The sequence below is a fragment of the Egretta garzetta genome, unplaced genomic scaffold (assembly GCF_000687185.1).
Source record: "Egretta garzetta isolate BGI_Z169 unplaced genomic scaffold, ASM68718v1 scaffold85, whole genome shotgun sequence".
Lineage (NCBI taxonomy): Eukaryota > Metazoa > Chordata > Aves > Pelecaniformes > Ardeidae > Egretta > Egretta garzetta.
The window spans coordinates 3,053,495-3,079,070 of NW_009259718.1; the positions used below are offsets into that span (position 1 = coordinate 3,053,495).

At 40.9% G+C, this 25,576-nt stretch overlaps 1 protein-coding gene across 1 annotated transcript; it reads left to right on the forward strand.

Moving 5' to 3' along the window:
- The first annotated feature begins 12,186 nt into the window (after window positions 1-12,186).
- CD86 (CD86 molecule) lies at window positions 12,187-21,465 on the forward strand. The gene is made up of 6 exons (XM_009639107.2): window positions 12,187-12,260; window positions 12,393-12,442; window positions 13,693-14,034; window positions 18,177-18,482; window positions 20,522-20,656; window positions 21,446-21,465. The coding sequence occupies exons 1-6, from the start codon at window positions 12,193-12,195 to the stop codon at window positions 21,463-21,465; spliced, it is 921 nt and encodes a 306-aa protein (XP_009637402.2). The 5' UTR covers window positions 12,187-12,192.
- Window positions 21,466-25,576: the final 4,111 nt, after the last annotated feature.

The window sequence follows — 25,576 nt, forward strand, 5'->3', positions numbered from 1 at the left end:
TGGCTGCTTAGTTTCATTGATGACCTAATTCACCAATATTTTCTCTGACTTCATTGATACTCCCAGTGCACCTGTCAATATTTTGTCAAACTCTCAATGATTCTTCAGCCATTCTTGGTCCTATCAGCAGTAAAGGGTCAAGGAAATAAAGAAATAAAGTAATTTTGTTCACCCTAGCTAGAGGGAGGTTGCCCCTGGCAAAAAAAGGAATTGTCTGTAGTTCCATTAGTAAGAAGTTTAGTTAAGCAAAGAAAAACAACATTAGCAGAGTATGGCATAAGAGAGTATGGAAAGAGAAGTTTAAATACGCAGGCCTCATTCAAAGGAGCTTATTTATTTCTTATTTTCCCTGCTGCCTGGAAGTGATGGCTTCAGAGAGAAACCCCACAGAAGTGATTGTAAATTGTCAACTTAGTCTCTTACATAAATATTTCTATTTTCAGCAACTAATTTAATTTATTTTAAGCTACATATAAAAAGCAAACTATTTAAGAGCAAAATCTTCTGTTTCACATGTCAGTTCTCTTTTGATAACATTTCCGCACAGTGGACTTGCACTGCAGAACAGACTACAACCATGTTCTTCCATTTGCAGCCAGTCTTTCTTTTTATTTTTTATTAGGAGGACTGCCAGAATCTGTTATGTTCTGGGAGGACTTGAGTTTAAAAGGACGTGCTCTCTGCTGTAGTCTCAAATGTCACAAATCTTTCAGTTAGCACTGAAAAAAGAGCGAGTGAGCCTATAAGATGCATGGGCAGGAGCACTTCAGTACATCAGCATATATACAGGGTTATGTGCTTGTAAGCTCATTGCCCAAATCTAAATTTTATATATTTAATTAATTCCCTTGTATGTTACCATCACTTCCACATCAAAGAATCACATTTTGTTTAAACAAGTTGCTACACCAGAAGCCATGAGAAAGAAATCCTCTCCAAATGCGCTGGATACTTTAATCTTCATCTCACGAAACTCAGGCACTGTATATTAAATAAACCTTGCTCCCAGTTTCCTTAACTGGAACAGCCTGTAGGATGCAGCCAATTAAATAACCTTAAGGACTGAAGTTTCAATATAGTTTCCCCTGCCCCATAATAGTAAATGCTTCTTTCTCTGAATCAAAACTAAAGAGGGTGTGCCCGAGAGCTCCAATGCAAGTCTCATTCCTGAACAACTGTTAGGACTTGCCAAAATGGGACCCGAGACCAGCAGAATTTTAAATCTCATTCTTTCCTGAGGGCTAGAGTGTTCTCCCAGGCACTGCTGGCCATTGCTCCTAGGAACTGCAGTAGGCATTTTCTATGAGATTTCCTTTAATCTCTAGAAGTTTTTGCCATACTATGAGATGAGAAGGTATTTTCAACAGACATTGGCAATCCCCAGTGACTGAAGACCTAACCAAAAGCAATGCAGGAGCTGCTCCTGGCAGAGGAGTGAAAAAGTCTGTCCAGTTAGGGCCAAATTCTGTGAAGTTCCTCAGTACCTTAGATGGCTCCTGGGCTGAATTTAAGGCATCCAAACACAGAATGACAAACATGAAAGTGTCTTCTCAGCTCTTACTTAACCTAAATTCTATAAGCCTCCAGGGTTTCAGGTTTCCAGGTGACAAAACTTGAGATGCTTAGAAAGGTTTTATTAACTCAGGCCCTAGCAAGACCCAGTCCCAACCAAGACCCAGGCTTTTCCTCTCTGTCTTGTTTGATGGACTTTACATAGTTGGTTGCCTCAGAACATATTTACTGAATCAGTCTGCACAAAATTGGATTGCACGCGCTTATTCCTTTTGAAATATGGTTAGAAGGATGATGTCTTTCTCTGCCTATTAGATGGGGACTATTTTTACAGCTGCTTAGTGGTTAGAGTCCTCATTCAGAGGTGGAGAGGGTGCAGGTCAATTCCCAGTCCTGGCTGTGAGATGTCTGTATGCTTCTGTCTCTCACGTTATGGAATAGCACTGTAGACAGCTGTTCCCTGGTGGATGACAATTCTCAACCACTCCTGAACCTGTGAAGTAGAAAAAGGGAATGCTGCTTTAGCTGTGTGATAAGAGCAGTCTCACAGAAGAGGTCGTTCCTGGTCTTCTTTTCTCAGACCCAAGCCACCGCCAATGCATTTGGCATATCATTAGTTCATTGCAGAACTCTTAATACCATCCTGAGAGCAGCAGTGTCCCAGAGCTCCATGTCCAGAGCTCCCATGTCCCAGATGAAGTGCTAGAGGTCATTCTGCTCCTTCTCCTTCTCTGACCCAGAGACTTTGTAATTCTTCTCTGCAAAGTAGAACTGGTTCAGAAGTGATTTGGTCCTACTCCAGGACTGCCCTTAGCCTGGTACATGGAAAAGTCCTGCAGTATGAAAAAGTCAGAATCTTCTTGAGGACTATGAACCTGGGCCTCCTATGTCCTGAGTGAGTGGCCCGGTTCCTGAAGAAGAGAAAGGGGATCTACTTGCACTCTGATAGAGCTATGCATCCTTCTTTTTAAAAGGAGGTAATGAAGCTGTCTATTAGCAGAAGAGGCTTCTAGATTATGAATCCTGAGGGAAAGCAGGTACCTATTAGCACAGAATAAGAAAGCCACATCCTAGAAAGTGGTCAGATTGAAGATGTATTTGTGCTGGCTTCTCCCATTGGCCTGTGTAGGTGGCTTCTTCCTCAGTGTGCTAATGTCAAAATTTCCACTCTGAGGCATTGCATTCTCCCCATGAACTGTGCAAACTCTATCTTTAGCATCTCTTGTTTTCTGGATGTGGGCATGCAAAGCCTTAATTACAATAGGAGTCTTGCTGTAGCCAGGATAGTCTTAGTGAAGCAAGATTTGTAGAGATGATGTTTTCTATTGGAACAACTCATGTAACAGGAAAAAGAAAGCAGGCTGTCAGGTCTTTTTCAAGCCTTGTCAAGCTCTTCCTGTTTGCTTCATCAGTGTTTGGATCTAATAAAATTTCTCTGTCTACAAAACTTGTCTTATCAATTTATGGCAAAGAATATATTACCACCTTTCCTATATTTTAAAATTTGTCCCATACAAGCCATTTAGGGAATACTCCATGCCAGGGTTGTTTTCATTTCTCTGACTGAGCTGTGACTGAGACAGTACAAGCAAGACAGTTTGGTTTCTCAGTCTTATTGTGCTTTGTACACTCAGGCCACTTAGCAGAGGTTTTGGCCTTAGTAGTACCCAGAGGCTCTAGAGGGACTACGCTAAAACAATTTCATAATCATACCTTCAGAGTCTCAAGATACCCTCTAACAATACTTTGGGTAGTTCCCTGTTGTTTACACCTTTGCTTGGAGCTCATCTTCCTTTTTAATCAGTCCGGCATTTCTGGATCAGCATTTAATATTCTGTAGCTAGTGAAGAATATCTTGGCATCCTTTATGCCTTTAATAGAAAACTGAGATCCTACACAGAGCTAAGGGGGGTCTCTCACTGTAAACTGGGTTGTTGTCTTTGCCACAGTTGCCATCACTCCAGATTTGGATTGCTCATGATTTCTCACCAGCCTCCCCGGTGGCTACTTCAACCTTAGGCGATGGATCACACGGTTCCTCTGGAAGCTTTCTGGGGTTCCCAAGGAAGGCAGCACTTACTCACCTGCAGGCCACATCATTTCCTAGGGCACTAAGATCCCTTCCTTCAGAATGTCCTTTACGTCCCTCCCAGTAAAATCCAAGATCAGCTTTCTGAGAAAACCTCTCAACAGCCTCATGTGATTCAGGACACCAGATTTGCTGGCTTTTGACCACTTTATCCCATGCTTTTCCCACTCTGGCAAGTACCTAAGAAATGTCTGCCTACCCTAAGTAAAATCTAGCTGTAACATTAAGCTTGTAAGTAGTACCTGCATGTATGAGAATCAAAGTTTCAGCCATCCGCACTTGGGCCCTCTGGCAACTTGGGGCATCTGCTGAGCATGAGCTGCTCACAACCATCACACCTGTGCTGTGGATGGCAGGCTTATGTCCACATATGCTTCAGTTAATCTCTTGCACATCATCTTATTGTAATGTGTTTTGCAGTATCACAAGCAGCTCCACACGGCAAATGCACCCCTGCTGCACAATTGTGAATTTCAGCAAGGCTCTGTGCAGTCGATAGCATCCTGTCCTTGCTGCTAGGTACCTCCAGGAGAAGCCTCTACAGAGCTGGAATCTAGGCTGCAAGGAAACATCTTTCCAGATACCTGCCAGCTTCTAGGTTTTCGCTGTATTAGAACTACACAGAATGTTTACTGTGACCAATTTCAACAAAGAACATTTCCTCCTTCTGTGTATGCTACCTTGGAGATTTCAGTCCTTACTTTGTATCTTCATATTGGTTTTCCAATTTCAAGGTTTCTCTTTCAGCAACAGACAAAAAAGTGGCTGAATAGTTGCTGAAAATCCACTCTTAAACCCAGGCTTTCAAGTTCAGTCTGTCTTTCTGAATAATTGCTTACCTTTTCTTCATGATCTAACATCAACTATTTTTCCTCCCCCTAGCAGTCTTAGTGTTCTCACTAACCTAGTCTTAAAAACCTTCATATCTGTTGCTAACTCCTAATTCTATTCTACAAAATCCCTGCCTCTCTGTGGTCTTCTTACGTAATTTTTATGTGTTTCCATTAACACCTGATGTAGTTTCTCTTTCCTTGCCTACGCACTGTCTCTGTCTTGCTCCAAACCTTTTAGATTGTCTTCTGATTTAGCCACATTGGTTTCCTATTTCAGATGACACTCAACGACTTGTTAAGAGAGAATGACAGGCAATACATTGCAAACTGAGCTATCAGCATCAAGTATCTATTATTATCAGTAACAATATAGGCAAATATGAATACATAGCAAAACTTTCACCGTGAGCAAGGAACCAAATCCCACCACATCAAAAGTTACTCAGGGTCATACAAAGGGCACTACCTCCTCATTCAACTGCACCCAGCCTGGCTGGCTAGTGATTTGACTCAGATGAAAACTGAACTCAATAAATTTGTGCAACATACAGTATAAATTGTGAGACTCTGCAGACAGAAAGACAAAGAATATTTAGCATTTCCAATTTGATTACTTCCAGTACAATATCTAGGTCTCATCCATCATTACTTTTGGTGACATCTTAGAGTGGGGGAAGGATACTCCATCATCTCTGAAAAGTCTATGCACCTCTCCTGTTTTCCTTGTTAACCACAAGACTAAGTTGCAAGCAAGTAGAAAAATCGAAGCCTGTAAAAGCTCCTAGGTTTTATATTTTGCTGAACTTGTTTGGAAAACACTTAAATTAGATCTAATTAGATTTTAATCAATCTAGTTGAAGAAATTATTCTTTTGGCTGCCTTCACAGGAAACTTGAGTTAAAAGCAAATTATAGCTCTCTGATTGCTACAGACTGGAGAAGAAACTTCCCCCTTTTCACTCATAGCAGCCTACTTCTCTATTTTTGATCAGAGCTGTTGAGTAGTTTGTCCTGGGCAAAGACAGACGTGTAGAGAAACTGATTCAGTATTCATTTCTAATACTGTTTAACAGGCAATAGATACAGGATGGATTTTTCTCCCCAGACAGCTCCTTTTTGAATGCCATGTATAAACTGTGATTCAGACAAAAAAGACTCAGGTATGAATAATGTTTGACCTACGGCTGGCAAGCACGACTGCAGTCATTAAGCTGGGCTTTTATGAGGCTCACTGCATGCTCATAAGCCAACTTAAAACAATGGATGATAAAGTTGCAAGTTTTACTAAGCTGGCAGAATCAAAATGAGGTTACAGGAGAAATCAAATTCCATGTAAATAAATGAGCAGTACAGGAATATGAAGTTATCAGTTGATCAAAGAATTATACATACAAAAAGTCAAACACATAAGCACAACTTCTTTACTCAGTCATATAGAAAAATCAAGCATGGCCGTCGTGGTAGAAGTATGGCCTTACATTAATTTCCCATAAATGTTATGGAATCAGTCCTGTGTCGTGGTAGAAGTATGGCCTTACATTTCTTTAATTTCCCATAAATGTTATGGAATCAGTCCTGCTATCACTGTTCTTATATAACAATCCTTTCAGCTGTATTTTTATTGTGTCATCAGATCTTAAATTAACTTGGTGACTTTCAGCAGCAGAGTATTGGGGAAGGACAGGCAGTTTTCTCTGATCTCATTGGAGAAACTTCAGTCCTTGCCAACAAATCTATTTCCCATTCTATTAATGTAAGACCTATTTAAGCAAACAAAAGTGAACAGAATTTTCCAGCCCTGAAAACTAAGCCTCATTCAAAAAGGGTTATTTCCTTCAGGCAAAATCCAAGCAGAGGTTTTCTTGAAGACAAGGGCTACACAGCAGCTCAGGGACACTGTGAATAACACTGACAGTTGTCAAAAGATTGAATGTGCTTTCAAAGAAGGGGAATTTCAACTTAAAAAGAGGAAGCTTCTTTTGGACAGAGGGTGCTTGCTTTAAGAAGCACATATATATTTGCGATAGGAAAGGGTTGATTTTCTGTGATCTGGGCTTTCTGCATATGGTGGAGGACAGGCACTGAGGACAGAGAAAAGAATGGACATTTCTGTTGTCAAGATCCATACCGGAATATTTTGCTGCCTCTGAGACAGGAAGCCTGGAGAAAGAAATAAGGTACTCCCTGGTATTGTAACAATGCTTTCAATTGAGTGGGTTTGCTTTTTTATTTGTCTGATAATGATTTGAGCAGTTACTGAGGCAAGCCTTGTAATGCTTCTATAAACAAGCTGGAGCATACATTTGTAAAAATGTAATTGCTATTAGTAAGGTCGCTCCACAGCTGCTCTCTATTTCATTTGAGTCACAGCTGCTAATTGTAGCAGCTTCACACACATCCCTTATTCCCTGGAGCAAGCTGATCAATCTATAGCAGAATGAGCCAGAGCCCGTTCTATAGTGGCATCAGCACAATTATTTCCTGAATTCCTGGAGCAGGACATTTATAATCAGAAACTGGGCAAAAGGACCAAAGTGGATCTGCAGGGCATTTTCCAATTATGCATGTTAGAAGGATGGCAGTATTAATTTACACTAGTAGATAGGAGTCAGGTGCTGTCTTCCCAACTACTGTAATTCTGGTGGTTGAAGGGAGGGACCCAAAACCAAAAGGCAAAACCTCTTCCTTTATCTTTGTAAATCAGTTAATGTGCCATGAGAAGCACTGTGAGAAAATCAGTATGTGTCCCCAGAGTGACTTCTGCACTAGAAACTGAGAGCAGGAGAGCTTGGGTCATTTAACTGCACTTCTGTAAATCGCATCTTCATTTAATAATTGACATTAATTTATTGAAAGAAAAAGTATCTCCTGATCAGTGACCACCTGTTTAAGAAGCAGTATGAGGTCTCTGTCACATGCCCAGCTCGTTTTGAAAGACAAATAAAGGATGTAATACCTAGGACTAAACATATAAAATATGGTATGTCTACTAATCCTTGTTAGGTGTGTTTGGGTATAGGTTAGGAAATCAACTACAGATTCATCCTTTTGTGTAAATACATATCTTGCCATCAGCTGCAGACTGCTATCTGAGATTATGCCTGTACTGCATTGTGTAACCATGCTGCCATTTCCAGGCAAAGCGTCCTGTGAAGAAGTAGGAGGCTCAGGAAGAAGAGGGGCAACCTGGGAGCGGGCATTTGCATTCCCTCTTCTGTACAAGGACTCTTGAAGAAAATCCAGCAACTGGCTGGTCTGTTAATCAGCTGGCATCCCTAAATTGTCACCTGTGTGGGAACAGTGGTGCTCTCCTTCTCTGTTTCACTGCAAAGTCAAACAGGTTAGTGTGATCTGGTGAGAAGTGAATCCAGCAATTGCTACTTCCCAGCTGACAAGTTTGCTTGATTAACCTTGAGGCAAGTGCAAGGGCTGGGAAAGGAGGACAGATGTCACCTGATGTGGTACCTGTGATGCAGAAGTGGTTCAACCAACTTGCCAATTCTGTGGCCAGTTGTAGCTTAGAGTGCGGGAAAACATGTCAACCTGACCTGTCCTTTAGGAGGAACTCAGAATCAACACCACAGCTAATCCCAGCGAATGTCTCATTCTGGTTGATGACGTTCTTCCCCTCCAAATTTCCCCCTCAGTTTCACTCGTGTGGAGTACATGTTCATGCTCTATGATTTCTACTGTGAGACTGTGCATCATTAGGCATTCGCTGTGCTCTCTTTCAGAGATACCTGCCCTTTAGTTGTGGATGAAGAATTCTGCTTGCAGAGGCAGTGGAATGCTCCATGATCTTTGGACCAAAGGTATTATTTAAATAACTGGTGTTGTTTAACTGTTATTAAAAGAGCAGTTTCTGGATGTTAGAGCAAAGTGAACCCAGAATCACAGAGAAAGTCATAGTACTCCTGAAGATGTTAGATAGAATAAAAGCATGTTACTGAAAGAGGGGATAGTGGGAAGGAGCACAATATGCATTCAGAAATCAAAAATCAGGGAGACAGAGGAGGGGGGGGTTAATGTATTAACAGCATAATTAAACAACAAGCCTAGAATTTTTAAATGTAACTTGGAGTAAAAGGTGGTTCTAAAAGAACGAGCAATATAAAAAATTTAGCAATTGATTAAAGCAGTGCCACTTTCTAACTGGAGAAGCACATAGGAAACCCAAGTTGCCTGGGTAATAGTATGTTTTTAAAATGTGTCCGTTGTTGGATATTTATGTGCTTGTATGGCTTACTATTTGGGTGGAGGGCATCCTAGAATTGTCTGACCTTGCCATGTTAAGGGAATTTTCTCAAGTGTGATTTCATTTGATAACACTTGTTCAAATCAGCCTGTGTTTACAACATGAGAGAAGGCTGGTACATGCATTTTTAGCAGAATTTCATTTAGGAGTCTCTGAGTTAGCTTTCAGATCAGCAGTGGAAAGTCTTAGTCACAGATGTCCTGTTTCCAGGAGGCTCACAGCACTACTCATGGAGCTGCTCAGTGTTGCACAGGGTGGAAATTTTAGAAAAATTCCCTGCACTAGAAAAGTCAAAAGAGTAGGTTACGAGTTCAGCAGCCAGTTTTGTTTTGAGTTCATCGTGAAACATGGGGGAGGAGTCTTCCCATAGAAGACACATACCTGATGTAAGAAAATAATTACATGTAAGAATGGAACATTTTGAAAGGAACTCAAGGGCAGTGAAGGAACTTAGGAGTGGAAGAGCACAGATTTGACAGTGTCTTTCAAAAGATAGTGACTACATCCAAAAATGAAAACAGGAAAAAAAAAAAAGAGAGCAAATGAAAACCCAGGCAAGTATACCGCATACAAAGCTCTTGTTTACTCCAAGACCTTCACACTTCACTGTGCATACTGGGTTTTCACATGCTGGATTGGGAGGAACCAGAGATAGAAAGCACAACCCAATCTCAAAATAAGTCGCACAGGGCTTTCTGGAAATTGCCTTTACTTTTGTAAAGGGAGTGAAGTTGCCTCTTTTTCCCGAACATCAATCTTGGAGTTCTTCAGGGAAGGAATCCCCCTGTACTCAGCCAAACGGGAACTGCCTCATGACTTTTCTCAAATGGGTTTGGGCCAAACCAAAGCAGTCATGAATAGGGCCAGTAAAGTGCATGTACTTATACCGTTTCTTCTCCTTTCAGTGACTGGACTGCAGAGATGGTAAATAAAGGGTTGAGTGTGGGTACTGACTGCATACTGACATAATTTCAATTAATATACTTCATTTTCCATCTCTGACATCCACACATTGGTTGTACTTGGGAGTCATGGGGACATCTCCGGGAATGGCTGGCAAAGCCTCCAAAGGCAAGAAAGACACACCACACAGTGCTAGCCTTACTTAGCAAGGGAAAATGGTCACCTCCCCATGGACTGACCTCACATAATTCTGGATGTCAGAGATAATTTTTAAGCCCTGTGTCTTTAAACCACTCCCATCTCACCAGTTATCACTGGCATTGTGAAAAAGTGCCACTTCCAGAGGTGGATGCAGCCCGCATGTGAACAGAAAAACTGCATATCTGTACACAAACCCACAATGCTCTGAAGTGGAGCAGAATGCTCATGCACTGGGCCATGGTCATGAGAAACGCAGCTTGGTGTGCACCACTTGCCAGCAGCAAAGCCTATCTTTCCCCTCTTACCTAGTTCCCTTTGACTGCTAAACAATTCTGGGACATAACCAGACTTTTACCAGCCTGCAGATATAAAACAGAATTGAGCACGGAATTTGTATTGAATATGCCAAAGAAATGGCGTACACAGCCAACACAGAGACTGTGTAATGCTCCTTCCTCCCCTCAGTCTTCTGGACACTGGCTCCAAGGATTTGCATTGGCTCCAAGGATTTGCATTTGCTGGTTTAAGGCATCTTGTAAAAAAGGGGAAGAGAAGCTGCCTGCAGCACTGAAGTTTTAGCAGCCCAATTAATGATTCAGCAACTCTCTATAAAGCAGCTCATGTGAGAGAAGCAGCTTGTCACGCTCAGTGGCCTCCCTCTGCAGGGAATGTGGGTGTACACCCCTCTGCAGAGAATGTGGGTGTACACCCCTCTGCAGACTCATGGGATCCTTCTTCATGCAGCCATCCCCAGCAACGCACCTTCTCCAGGAAGACAGCAGCCAGAAAACCATGTAGGATCTTTGAGACTTCTGTCCTCGCAGCTCCAAATCCAACCCATAAAGAAAGGCAAGCAGTGTTATCTAGCATTTTTGCCTGGGTTTTATTTCTCTCTCTCACTTTATTTTCAGTTCCGGTTTTGGTCTTTGCTGCTGTGAGACAGTCATTGCAAAACATGCCTAGCTATAGCACTGCAGTCTCTCCACTTATGTTTCCAGTTGCTAAACTGTCTTAGATTTCTCCCTTTACACACCTGCACTGGATCAAAAAAATAGGGCTGTCCTTTTATTTTTTAACTTGAACGGAAGCAAAAATTCTTATTCACAGGAAGGAAATATGATTGCTGAGAAGGAGCTTCTGTAGTTTTCCATGTAGTTTTCAATTGCACTGGTAATTTCATTTAGACAATAAGTTGCGTGGTTTAATTCACTGGGGCCCAACCTAGGAGGAAAACCCCTTGGTAAAAGTTCACCATGCAGTAGGGTGGCTGGAGCAGGAAGAGAATGACCTCTGTCTACAAAAATGAATTCTGCGCAACCCCTGCCTTCCTCTTCTGCTACGATAGATGGATCACAAAGAAAATCATCTATACTCTCTGAGACATTTGAGCTTTTTTTCTCCTCTTTCCTAAGAAAAGGCAAGATGAACCTGGTCTGGAAAAAGTATCATTCACAGTTCTGTACATTACAGTACACACAGAGAAAACATGTCAGCAGACTGAGGGGAATTCTGTATTAAACAGAAAAAGAGACTCTTGCTCCCAGGGACCCAAGGTACAGGTAAAGACCCAACTGTACCAGCTTAAAATAAAACATGACCAAAAAGGGGAAACCATCAGGAAGCTGTACTACCAGTCAGGACAGCAATCTCACTGTTTTTAAGTAGTATGAGAGCTGAAGAGTTTTTACATCTGCTCCAGCAAAAGAGGATTCTTTGGAGCTGTTTAAAGGAGGAGAGTGAAGGACCTTGGCAAGGGTGGTGTGGAGGGTTCTCCCAAATATACGGAAGAGACACATGAAAAACACAGAGGCACTGCTAAAATGCAAAGCAGCAACCACAAGCCAGTCAGATGCAGGTGCCATTCTCTCACTGGTGCATGGGAATGACATTCGGCTGTTTACCAGGATTATAGGCCGCTTTTACCACATGAACCCAAGCAACCATACAAGTGTTTTGCTTATGAGATGAGTCATAGGGGTTTTGTCTTTTTTCTAAACAGATACGAGTTTTTCTTGAGCATAAATTATGTACTGTTTAGCTTCAACTCTTTAAACCATATAGGATTTCTCTCAGTTATCTTTTACTGTCATGAAGGATAGGTTCCTGTTACAAAACTAAAGGTCACACACTTCATCGCTTCTGGTAGCTGACATCATCACGCCAACTCCCCCACCTCCTCCTTCTGTGTCACCCTCTCCTCCCCCTCTACTTTCAATTCCCCCATCTTCTTCCCCACACTGTCAGGCCAAGCACGCTCCCCATTCCTCTTTCCTCCGCACAATGCGTTTTGGGTTCTCGTCCTGTCCTTTGCACCCCAGGGACTCTGTGTTCCTCCCATGGCATACCCCATCTGTAGTAATCTTGGGCCGCATCACCTTCTCTGTAAACCAGAGGTCTGTCATGGCACAATTATTGTTGCTAAAGGCTGTGAAGCACACAGAAGTCCTTGCACCGGTCCATGGGAAAAGGTGAGATTACCTTTCTCAATAGCCTCTCTCTTGCTAAAACTATCTTGTTTTACCACTTCTTTGGGAGTACTGGAGAACGTACTGGAGTGTTTTCAGTCTCTAAAGTATTTCTTTCGTTCTTCCTTCTTACAGCGTCATGGAGGTCTGCGTATTCTTCCTTTATGCTATGATACTTCTCCCAGGTAAAAGGCACATTTTTAATTGTAAAAACTGGTCTGATTTTTTGTGTCCTGCTATGTGATACTTCCACATCCACCAAGAAGCTCATTCCTTAGCAGTAATCAATCATTTCTGTTGCACAATGAAGGTCATATAGCCTATGTGTCATGTATTTAAACTGTGTGCAAGGACTCTATAAAATATATAGTAAGTACTTCCTCTCTTCAACTTTATATCTTTACATTACACTTATTTTATGTTGCTCCTAAATATTCAATTTAAATCTACCTTTAAAATGTGTGTATATCACCTCTGTATATTATAGCGGAGAGCAGTATTAAACTGAAAACTGACAGTTTGATACGGGACAACTGGAGTTCTAGGCAGCCACGGAGATCATTTTGCAGTCTGGTGCTCGAAGAGCAGTCAAAACTTTGCACCAGGTTAAAGACTGTAAATCTGCTCCTCCTTCTGAACTCAGCAGAGGTGTTTGTACCTTTTGGGATGGAGGACTGCATTTCTCATTCCAAGAAAAGTCAGTCCTCTCGGCCCACTGCCACCCATAATAATGGATACATGCACTGATGAAAGCGGGAGAAAAATCATCTCTTGTATAATACAGTTCATGCTTTCTTTGCATGAAGGCATAATTGTGTTTATTGACTATTTCTGTTAAGAAGATCAACAACAGAACAGTTAAATCTGACATTTAATCTGTCATTAAACTCTAGATTAATTACAGAACACTTAAATCTGACATTTAATTTGTCATTAAACTTTAGATTAATTCTTCAGTGAGACTGAAAGTGTTCACCTGTTTCTGACCTTCTGGTCATAATTCCTTAGGCACCAACATTTACCATACAGTGTGCACTTCACATTTTCTTCAAAACTGCAATGCTTTAAAAAGAAGTTGTGCAACTATCATCTCCTTTGTGGCAGAATCTCGTTACACTCAGGATACAAGAATGGTTTGGAACTTTGGCCTGCAGATAAGTCTTCTAAAATATAGACACTCTTGCAACCTCTGTGTGGTAGGCCTTTCTTGGAAAGTAAAATATAGGAAAAAAAAAAAAGTAATTTTATGACCTGAACTGCACAAGTTGGTTTGAAGAACTAGGTGTCCTGTCATATGCAGTGGGAGAATTTGTGTCTAAATGCTGGTGGTTTTTTTTATTGCTACTATGGTTAAGTGCTGCCTCTGTGAGCACACATACTTGGTGTTCTTTTGTAGCGGATGAAAATCTTAACTTCTTCTCTCTCTTTGTCTAAGGTATTGCTGCCAGTGTGCATCAGGTGAAGTCATTTCTCTATCACACTGCATACCTATCCTGCTATTTTCCAAACTCTCAGAAAACCGACATAAAGGATTTGAGAGTTTTTTGGCAAAAAGGCGCTGACGAAGTGGTGCACGAAGTATACTATGGCCAAGAAAAACACGATAACCTTAGTCCTAAATATATAAATCGCACCAAGATGGATATGGACAAATGGACCTTGCAATTGTTAAATGCAGAAATTGTGGATGAGGGACAGTATGTGTGTATTATACAGCACAGAGATAAAGGATCACCAAAGGTCATACACACATCTGAGTGCTTACTGCACATCATTGGTAAGTAATCTTTTCTTAATTGTCATCTGGTCTGGAGGGTCCAGTTGTTCAGTCCAGAAATGTGTGGTACTGTCCCCAAGTCACTGAAGATGTACCTGCACTGGAGTAGAATTTCTGAAGATAGACAAGAGCATTCTCAATAGAAAATCCCCAGCTCTGAATGAAAAGTACTCAGGTGGAAGCAATGAGAAGTAGAAAATGAGGCAATAATTTGCTCAATATTGTATCATTCCTGATTCCCACTCTGTCATACTTTATAGTGAAAACCATTCTGCCTTCTTCCTCTTGCCTCCTGAAAGTTTTATGGCTTTTAGGACTCTGGAAAATACACTTCTTTATTTGCATCTGATGCACTTCTTCTATTAAAAGTAGCAGTAGTTATCATCACTGGTGGTGAATTACAATTGAAACATAACAAGATTTCTGCAAATACCCAGCTATTTTATGATCATATAAATCACAGGGAAAATAAAGAAAAGAGCAGCTCACATGTGGAGGAGTAGAAATTCATATGTTCAGTTAAGGGAAGACTGAAAATATCTCTGAAGCAAAAATGCATGCATTGATGAGATTCAACCAGATTTCTTCCATGTTATCAGAGGAAAAGGCAGCAAATCTTTTAACAGGGAAATGGAAGTGAAGAAGCAATCTTTTCTAATATTTTTAGTAATTCCTAATATATTTTCCTAATGTTTTTCTATTTTGAACTGTTCTGTTAGTAACTTTTGTCCATATGCCTGTGTTCTCTCTTCCACTATGACAGTGCTAGTCATTAATAACAGCTTCTAACTTCCACTGGTGTTTTCAGGCTTCAGCATACTGCTTCAAAAGAGAACAGGCCATGTGTAACAGCAGCCAAAAATGGAGTACCGCGATGTCTGAGCCTATCTAGCTTTGTGCTACCAGGAATTGTTCCCTTGATCCACAGATAGAAAACCTACATTGTTAATTTTGATTCTCCCAGAATCTACTTGTCAAGTATTTTCAGCAAAGTTTTAGAACTCAGAAACTCGTAATGTGCACTCAGTATCAAGGCCTTCAGTTGAAGAGATGCCATCAACTGTTCGGTTAATTCAAGCAGTTAAATCAGTTACCAGCTTAGCCAGCATCTGAGCAACATGTTACAGAAGTCTCATACTTTAGCACTAAAACTCCTCTGGACCTTTTAAGGTTTAACTCTAGGAAGATTTTAAGCTATATGCTGCTGTGTTCCTTCCAAATGATTCTCTGTTCAATAAGCTCCCAAAAGAAGGAACAGTATAAAATCATATTAAAAAAAAAAATAATTAGAAGAAAAATACAACTGTTGAAATGTACCTGTGCTTACCTACTGTTTCCTGGTTAGAATCTCAGATCATACATGGGTTTTTTTTGTAGTATGGCATGCCACACTTAAAATGGACATAAGAAAGATTCAGTGCTGTACAAGAATGATAGGGCAGTCATACATATGACTGTGACCAAGCTCATTCAGAAATACTGAAGAAATTTCTAATACAGTTTACGTGTGTTATTTATATGTATTACTTTAGGATAATATATAGATAGATATATGTATATGTATTGTGTACAGACAGGATGATTTATATAATAACAAAGAACACAGATCCTTCTCCAGAAAGAAGGGAGGGCTTCACAATGGAAAGCTTTGGCTGTTAAAACAGGCAAACTAGGAACACAGTGACTCGAAATTAACTGGAAATTCTGCTGCTATAGCATGTCTCTAGTGCTTTCTTTGTATGGATCAATAATGGAAGTAGGTGAGACTAGGGAAGCTATTTCAAAATATGCGCTATTCAAAGTGTTGGGAGTGAAACTGATCTCTGAATAGAGACTTCACAGTTTGTGTCCTCATTTTAAAGGGGATGTTGAAAAAACTAAAAGCATGAAGAAAAGCTCTACTAGAGTTATCTGAAGGCTGGAAAAAATACAGTGCGACTGGAGACATTAAAAGATTGCTCTGATTACCTTACAATACAGAAGACTGAGAAAATCTTGGTTTCAGAGCGTGGGAATGTGGGAACCTGAAATACAAATAAAATACTGGATATTAAAAAAAAAGGCTAATTAATTCAGTGAAGATATAAAAATAGTCAGTGGCTGGAAGCAAGTGAGAAGTAAGGCACATTGACGCTTTAGAAAATAGAACAAAACCAGGTAGGGTGATCAAGCCATTGTGAAAAATATTAAGGGCTTGATGGATCCGCTGTCTCATGAGGTATTTAAATTTAAACCCATAGCCTTTTTGGAAGACGTATTGTCTTTAATACAGAAGACTTATTGAAACGTGCTTTTCTGTTAACAATCCAAAGCTTACATATACACAGCCCACACCCTGCATGGAACCAACATCACTTTTCAGTAAATTGAGGTTCCCAAAGCCATAAAACAGAAATGCTTTGATCAGGGTATACTGCACTATTTCCACTTGTTTACTATCAATAAGATTGAAACTCTTAAATCACTTGGATGGTGTGGCAAGTTTCACAGCCATGGATTACATGCCAGTCCTGGCTATAGAGTGCCAAGGAGAGAATAAATACTCCAGACCAGAAGCTAAACTGAGTAGTCAGCTAAGCAAGACAGATCTTGAGGAGGAAGAAGCTTGAGCTCTCCTGAGAGCCAACTTAAGTGAATTTTGGGGTATAAAGAAAGTGGGGCTTTTTCTATTTTGAATTCACAGCCATGGACTCTCTTGGGAATTTAAGTGACTAAGCTAAATCCTACTCCCTGTGGGTTGGCATAGAGCAAATAAAAGCAGTATCATATTTCTTCACCCATCGATATTAAGAATTCACTAGGGCAAGGATTAGAGCCTGGATCCAACACACTGTGTGTGTGTGCAGAAGAGTCAGACCCTCTTAGGTTCATATTATTCTAAGAATCCTTTTCCCCTTCTCCCAATATTTCTCCGTATTGTCTTTAGTCCTATTGGCACTAAAATAATTAAGTATTTTCAATGAAGTCTTGAGTCTGTTCCTTGGTTTTTGTTGTTGTTTTTTAACTTGCTGTATGCCAACGTGCAGTCAGTATTATGTCTACATTCTCTCCTCCTTTTTCATTATAGTCTACTATTTCTAGTACGACCTTTTAACTAAACAAATCCTGGCTGAGAATATTTGGGAGATTATTTAATAGACAGTATTCATTAAAAGCTTCCATTTATCCTTCATATTTTGTTTAAATACTTCTTTCCAATCCTGTTTCACTATTTCTTGCCTGGGAAACTTGACTTTTTAAAGCAACAGGTATGTTTTTCATTGACTGGGTTGAGTATCCAATGACATAAAGTAAAAAAACTTGTACTGTAGTCACTTCCACATAAAAAGCTGAGCTAAGGGAGACCTACTATCATGTTCAGATGAGTGAATTACTTTATATGCTGCAAAATCATTACTCATAATACTGACAGACACCAGGGATATTTCCACCTATGACAGTACTGGACTCTGAACCTACCCCATCTGAAGTCCCTCAGATGATTTCTTTCTCGCATTTCACAGTTAGAATCATAGAATCATAGAATCATAGAATGTTTTGGGTTGGAAGGGACCCCTAGAGGTCATCTAGTCCAACCCCCCTGCAGGAGCAGGGACACCTCTAACTAGATCAGGCTGCTCAGAGCCCCGTCCAACCTGGTCTTGAATGTTTCCAGGTATGGGGCCTCCACCACCTCTCTGGGCAACCTGTTCCAGTGTTTCACCACCCTCATTGTAAAGAACTTCTTCCTTATATCTAGTCTAAACCTACCCTGGTTTAGTTTAAAACCATTACCCCTTGTCTTGTTTGTGGTTTTCCCCTTACCTAATCAGGTCAAGAGTAGGCAGCACTGTGTCACATTCTCACTTCATTCTTAAGCACTGACCTGCATGCAGGACAGGTTTGATTATTCTGAGGTGTCAATGGATCTAAAAGAGATGGGAGAGACAGAGACCCATTGTCTGGCTGATCAGACATCCTTGAAACACCCTGTGGGCAAGAAGCAGCAAGTCTACATGTACACCAAAAACATAACAAACCCATTATTTTCCTGAGAAAACTGTTTAGATTTGATTCTGCCTGAAAATCTTAGGTCATTGGCAGGAACTATCACTAGATGTGGTATGTCTGACTCATGATGCTTTCTCTTTGGTCTATTTCAGCCAACTATAGTCAACCTAAGATAGCACCACTGCGCACTGGGGAACTAAAGCCCAACGACTACTTGAATCTTTCCTGTTCTTCCAGCGGAGGTTATCCAAAGCCCAAGCAGATGACTTGGCTAATTTCACAAGGAAACAAAACATCCAGGTTTATACATCCCATGAATGTCTCACAGGATGCTGTAACAAAGCTGTACAATGTTACTACCATGCTGAATATCACAGTTCCTGCAAACACCCTCATTACTATTACCTGCTTGCTTCACCTTGAGGAGCAGCTGGGGAGCCTTGTCTCAGTGCCACTAGGTGAGTCTCCATTTGCCCATTCTGATTTTTGCATGGGTAGGAGCAGGGCACATTGTAGTCGAACTGATCACAAACAGCAGCATAGTCAAGGTAGGGAATAAACCCAAAGTAGCAGTAGGAGTTGGTTACAAGGGTTGTATGTTTTCTTCCCTGTTCACACAGCCCTTGTAACCAAAAGCCACAGCCACCAAATTCCCTCTCCTTTCCATATGGGAAGTCATCTTACAGCAAGGAGAGGGCACAGAGAAGGAAGGCTACTGCTACACAATCCAGAACACAGCCCTGGTTCATCCCCACCCTAGATGCTGCTGCAGTAGCAACAAAGCAACCTGGATGTCTGCATTAGGCAGCAACCAGTCTCTGGAGGTGGCAGCTATTGAGATTCAGAGAACTGTTGAGGTTGGAGGAGGCATCTGGAGATCATTTAGTTCAACCACTCTGCTCAAAGTAGGGTCAGTAGGTAGCACAGGGCCTTATCCAGGTGAATTTTAAATATCTCCCAGGATAGAGACTCCACAGCCTCTCACAGCAAACTGTTCCAGTGTTTGACCACCCTGACAATAAAAAAGTTTTTTTCTGATGTTTAAGTGCTTGAGCTGCTGTTCTTAATCGTTCCTTAGAGAGCAGCAGAAGGCTAAACAGAAGAGTCCCTCGGACCAGATTTGGCTCACAAACTGCCAAATAGACTGTGCTGAGTTTAAGAGTAAAGGCCATGAAACTTCTACTATTCTTAGAAGCATTCCTGGTGGTTTTCATAGCATTTGGCAGAATGAAATGTGCATTCCAAAATGACTATTTGGGGATTTTTTTTCTCTGAGATTGTGTCTTTTTTCAGACACCTCTTGCAAGAAGAAACTGGGGACCTGAGTTGCATTAAGATTTTACTGCTGGATTATCTCAGGGTTCCACATGACTGACCCTTTCTTTAAACTAAACCTCTATTTTATTTATCTCCTGGGACAGGAAAACATCCTTTGACACCTTTTTGTTCATAAACTATGACACAAGTACCTAAAAATAAAGACAATCCCCACTTTGGTCATTAAATTTGTTTGGCTTGCACATGTCTCCTTTAGCCAATGTTGAAGACGGAGAGTTGTGCTTCAACTGACAGGAACAGGGAGCCTACCAGGGTAGTACAGGCACGCACCTTACTATTGCAGATGTAAAAGAAGCTTGCCACTTATTCTGAAAAAAGTTCCACAGTGCAATTTTCTTCACATAAATTTAGCTAAAGTGTTAAGTCATCTATGCTAGATATGGCAAACTGCCTCTGATGTCCTTACATTCTAGGATTTTTAAATAATGTTAAAATACAATACAGAAGTCTTCTGAGGTTTGCAGAGCTCTAAATGTTGCTTGTGAGTGTTAACGTGGCTATATTAGCCATAGTGCTGCATCCTCCTCTTCCCTATTCAATTCTTCTCTCCTCCCTGGCTTTATGAAAGTAGCCACCTGATAAGCAGTGATGGTGAGTAAGAAACTAGGAACTCCACATAAACAAAAGCTTTGTTTGGCAATAACTGAAGCTCTATCAGTTGCTAACCCGAGCAACCAAAACCTCAAAAGCACAATAACCAGAAACAGAGGAAAACTCCATTCCCTGCTTCTTCCACATCCCTTAAGGCATTTCATTAGGCTTTGACCATCATTTCTAACAGATACCAAGCAGTAATATATCCCATGTTCTTCAGACTTGCACAGTAGCACAGAGTAGCATTAGCACAGAGGCTACCTCTTAGACTCTTGTATTGATTAAGTTGCTGTTCTCTCACATGTTACCCAAATTTCAGAAAGAGTACTTTGCCTCACTGTTGTTGAAGTGGCCACTAAGACCTGGTAGTTTCCCCTCTAATTGGAAATGGAAATAAAACAATGTGGATAGTAATTTATTGACACTATTAAGCACTGTAAAAGCAAAGGATGCTGAGTGTCTCCCCCTAAATTACTAATTCACTTAACTTTGGGATAGATTGTTTAAGCTAATTGTTATCAAATTAAAGCTTTGCTGAGTGTATCTCTTCTGTTTTCTTATTCAGAGATACCAGGGGGAAAAATGGAGCAAGTGAAGATAAATTTCTTTGGCCCACTTATAGCTGTGATTGTAGTGATCACACTTCTTCTGGGTTTTGTGATATTGAAGAAAAACAGAAATAGCTCATCTGCTAACCAGAGTAAGTTATTACTTCTCATTCAGCTCTACTGTCTCTCAAGTCACAGGCTTTGCTCTTTGTAATCATCCCTTTTAGCTACGTTCAGGCTGCTGATAGAAAGTTACATTTCATGCTGGATTTAAGCTAAACTTCCTTTAGTTCTTACAAAAACTTTGCCCATCCAGCAGCAAGTCAATACATCTTCTCCCTCTCTTGTCCTGGGATCCACTTTTCCCTCTTCTTTGTGCTCTGTGAGACTGTCATGGCACCAGCTGACCACTTTTTCCCTGCAGTTTCATCCTTTCTGTTTTTTCGGTAGATTTGGCTCCTAAAATCATTGAACAGTATAAGCCTTTCTTGTTCATCCCCATTTATAAGAAAGGTGGAGCTGGGGGAGAGATGAGATGAGGCTTCCATCAAGTGCAAGTATCTCTGTCATCACAGAGCTAAAGATCAAGGTGTTGCTCCCCCACAGGCTGCCCAACACTGGACTGGAAGAATCATCTTCTACTAGGAACAGAATTCGAACTTTGCACTTCATTTCTCTATTTTGTTCCAAGACTAGGTCTCAGTAGTCCAGTGTTTATTCTGCACTGAAAGGATCTTCATGCTGACATCAAAGCCTATCCTTCCTTGTAGCAACAGGGAAATGCATTCCTCACAGTCAGTCCTCTTTCCTTACACAGCCAAGTGTCCTAAGTCCCACCTCATTCTTTCTCCAAATCCTAAGATAACTGGACATTTACTATCAATTCTTTTTCCAGCTCCTATTTATCACATTTCTGTAAATCACATATTCATTTCTTTTAGGTGTCAGTCTAGCAGTCTAGAAGCTATCCAGCTTGAAGCCAAGGCCATCAGCCAGACTGCTGACTGGGAACCATCTCTGTGCATAGCAAGGCCTGAGGTCCCATATTCGTAGATGCTCTGCCAGAAAGAGAATCGTCCCCAGATACCCTGCAGAACAACATGCAATGTTTCTGTCTGATGGCCAAAATCCACTGTCCAAGTGTTCTCTGCTTTTATTTTTGCTCCAGAATGGTAGAAAATGTGGTGCTCTTCCTGTCTGCAAGACTGTCTTTTTGCTGTATATCTCATCACGCACTGTGACATGTAAAACCCTGAGAGTCAATGAAGAAAGCAGAGCTGCGTGGGTTACAGAAGGGAATGTCTCAGAAATTGAGTGAGGCCACAATCTATGAATCATAACCATTGCTGGAAACATGACTGGGGCAGGCTTCATGAGCCATAAATGCTTTTGGCAGAGCCAATGTGGCTTTCTACCAGTAACTTTCTTGTAAAGCTCCACAGCAGAAAGAGGAACTTCAGGGCACTTCCCCACCTCTGAGAAAAGTCATGCAATAAACTAGAAATCACCTGAAGGAAAAACTTGCTTTAAATGTAATTTCTGGTTAACTTTTTACTACCATCCAAGCTTAATATGACCAAACAGTTAGTACCTCCACGCTTTGTTCATCCGTATTCTGATCGGATGCTGTATTTGTTCAGGTGGATGCAGGGGTAGAAAATGAAAGCATGAGGTATGTGTATAAATCTAAGTATACAAAATTAAGCTAAGGAGGTAACAAAAAATATGCAATATTTTTAATAATAAGTAGGTCATGTTCCAATTCAATTGACTATGTTCTCCCTTTCTTAATTTTGCTTCAAAACTTGAAGATAGAGCAATCCATATGCTGTGGTATGCTCAGCTATAGGAAGTACTTTTACCTTTCAGAAGAGATTCTCCGTTTCACTCAAAGTGTGCCTTTTCTCCAATATTGAATGATCTCTGCACTTTATATTCTTCAACAGCATTGGCATCTTTCAGGAGGAAGAATGCAGCAGAATCAAGACAAAATTCTTCAAAGGTCTTGATTGTGTCGGTAGGTCTGATTTTCAGCAAGAGCAAGGACATTAGCATCCCATTCTCAAGACAAATTTCAGCTCAGAGTTGCAGTCTGGGGACATAAATTCTCTACAGTTTCTGCTAGATACAAATACTTTTTTCTGTTAAATGATGTTGTGAGTTGCTAGATTCCACCTCAATTTTTACTCCATTTTCAAGTGTGTGAGAGAATGTGCATGTCCTTTTGAGTTAGCTAAACCATTTGGGAGTCAGTTTATTAAGCTATTACACTAACATTCAAAATATTTTCATTCCAATTAATATCATTCAAATTTTATTAAAAGTTAAAAGGTTTATTTTTATGTAAAAGTTTATATTTGCAAGCAAACTTATTTAATGACTTATTAAAAATATATGTCTTTTTCTGTGTTGGTGTTTTATTTTCCTTCCATTAAAGCAGTATATTGGGGAATACCCACATTTAGTGTTCTCAGGGAGGCAACACTCCTGTAATTATGGGAAGCAAATCAATAAAAAAGGTATTGCTGCAATGACCAAGAATGGCACAACTCAAGATTTTGTGTGTTCATTCATGGAGCTATGGATGTGTGTGCACAACTCTGTGTATGCATACCTACTTCATTTATTGACCTATACACCTCAAAGATTAGATACTAAATTCCAGTGTGAAAATTTGGCCTTTTGATTCCCTGCTGCAGGTTGTCAAATATATCTCCAGTGCATGACACAGTGTTCTTGAATTCTTGATGAACATTTGGTTCCTTAAATAAAGCATGCGTTAAACTATCAGGTGTACTAAACCAGGTAGATACTCACTAGAATATGCATTGCCTCTCTCACCTTTTTTAACACAAGCTGTAATTCAGTTAATTTTTTCCAATATTTTCCCTTCTCACTCAAGTCATCCACCTCAAATCTTCACTAACAATGAGGTTGTCAGAACAACAGCTAAACCTCACTTTTCTCTGAATCATGATGTGCTGCTTATCTGGTCCATTTTATGCACTGAGGAAAAAAGCCATCACCAACCTTTCAATGTTTGTCCCTAGGAGAGAACAATAACCAGTTCTTCCACAATGGATAAGGGATCTGGAAATCTGTGCTAGGACTCAAGAGTCCTCCTCTAGCACAATCACTTAGCACAAGAAAAAAATTCCTAGCACTTGGAAATTCAAGTTTTTGAAATACGTCTTAGTACCTCTGAGGGGGCTTTTCACCCCAATAAACTGTCTACTATCACTATCAGCAGCTGTAACTAGTGGAAAAAGTCACAGGGTGGGTTTATTTTATCTTTTCACAGCTCCCTCCCATCCTTAACTTGTTCCTAATTAGTGAAGTTGTTTGTTTCCCCTCTCCCCCCCCCCTTGCCATCCCTGTTTAGGCTGCCAACCTCCTTCTATTACCTCATCAAGTTCTCTACCTCCTCTTTTCTTGCTCTTAAAATCAACTCTAATTCCCTCCTGCATCTAAAGACAGTTAAGGGGAAAAAAAGCAGATGAGCTTCAGGGAAAAATCTTAGTTTTTATCTGTCCGTTCAAATGCATTAATCCTCTGCACTAGCAGATGTAATGAGCACAGTAGCAAGGCACAAGAAAAGCATAGCTGATATGTTGGCATTTTTGTCCTCCATACAAATACATTCAGATATCCAGGCAATCTCCTCTCCCACTTTGTAGTTTTTTCCTTGACAGCATGCTTTCGGTCATTTAATGACTGTATAAACGTGGCAAGCAAACAAATGAACATATGCCCACTATGTACCACAGCAGTAACAGCTTCACTTAAACCCACCATTCCTTTATGTTTAGGTGTAACATTATGAATTTCAGGAAATGCTAACAAAGAAATGGAAATGGGGTATTAAACCAGTATCCAGTGACCCAAGGTAAAATCCTGTCATCAGACTTACAGTTGTGATAGATCGCTTCACTGATTAACCGGCATGGAATCACAGAATAGTTGAAGTTGGAATGGACCTAAGGAGATTATCCAGTTCAACACCCCTGCTCAAGATGGATTATCAGGAGCAAGGTGACCACATTCATGTTCAGACAGCATCTGAATACCTCCAAGGAAGGAGACTCCCATGACCTATCTGGGTAACCTTCTACAGTGCTCGGTCACCCTTCACAGTAAAAAAAGATTTCCTCGTGTTCAGGCCTCTGGTCCTGTCACTGGGCACCACTGAAAACATCCTGGCTCAATCTTTTCACACCCTCTCTTCAAGCACTTATACACACTGATGAGACCTCCCTGAAGCTTCTGTTCTCCAGGCTGAACAGTCCCAGCTCACTCAGCCTTTCCTCAGGTAAGAGATGCTCCAGTCCCTTCATTATCTTTGTGGTCATTTGTTGAACTCTCTCCAGTATGTTGATGTCTCTCTTGTACTGGGGACCCCAGAACTGGACACAGGACTCCAGGTGGGGCCTCCTCAGTGTTGTGCAGAGGGGAAGGATCACCTCCCTCAGTGTGCTGGCAATGCTGTCCCTAAATGCAGCCCAGATTCCGTTGGCCGCCTTTGCCACGAGGGCGCACTGCTGCCTCATCTTCAACTTGTCCACTAGGCCATCCATGTCCTTCTCTGCAAAGCTGCTTTCCAGATGGTTTGCCCCAGCCCGTACTGGTACATGGGTTTATTCCTCCTGAGGTGCAGGACTTTGAATTTCCCTTTGTTAAGGTTCCTCTCTGCCCATTTCTCCATTCTCTTGAGATCCCTCTGGATAGCAGCACAACCCTCTGGTGTGCCACTCCTCCCATTTTTTTTATCATCTTTAAACTTGCTGAGGGTACACTCACTCCCATCATCCAGGTCATTAATGAAGAGGAAAGTCAATTTTACTGCAGATTTCTTCATGTCAGCTGGTGCTACTGCAACAAGCAATACCTTCCTGTGGTTAACAGGTTACAGGACAGTGAAATGTTGCAATTCCAGAATATTCCACAGTCACTTCTGAGAGGATTGTCATTAACAAACAATCTCATGACAAACGTCCCTTAGTGGATGTTTTCCTCTCCAAGCTAATTATTTGCTACTGGAGGTTACATTTAACAGTAGAAACACGGCAATTCTA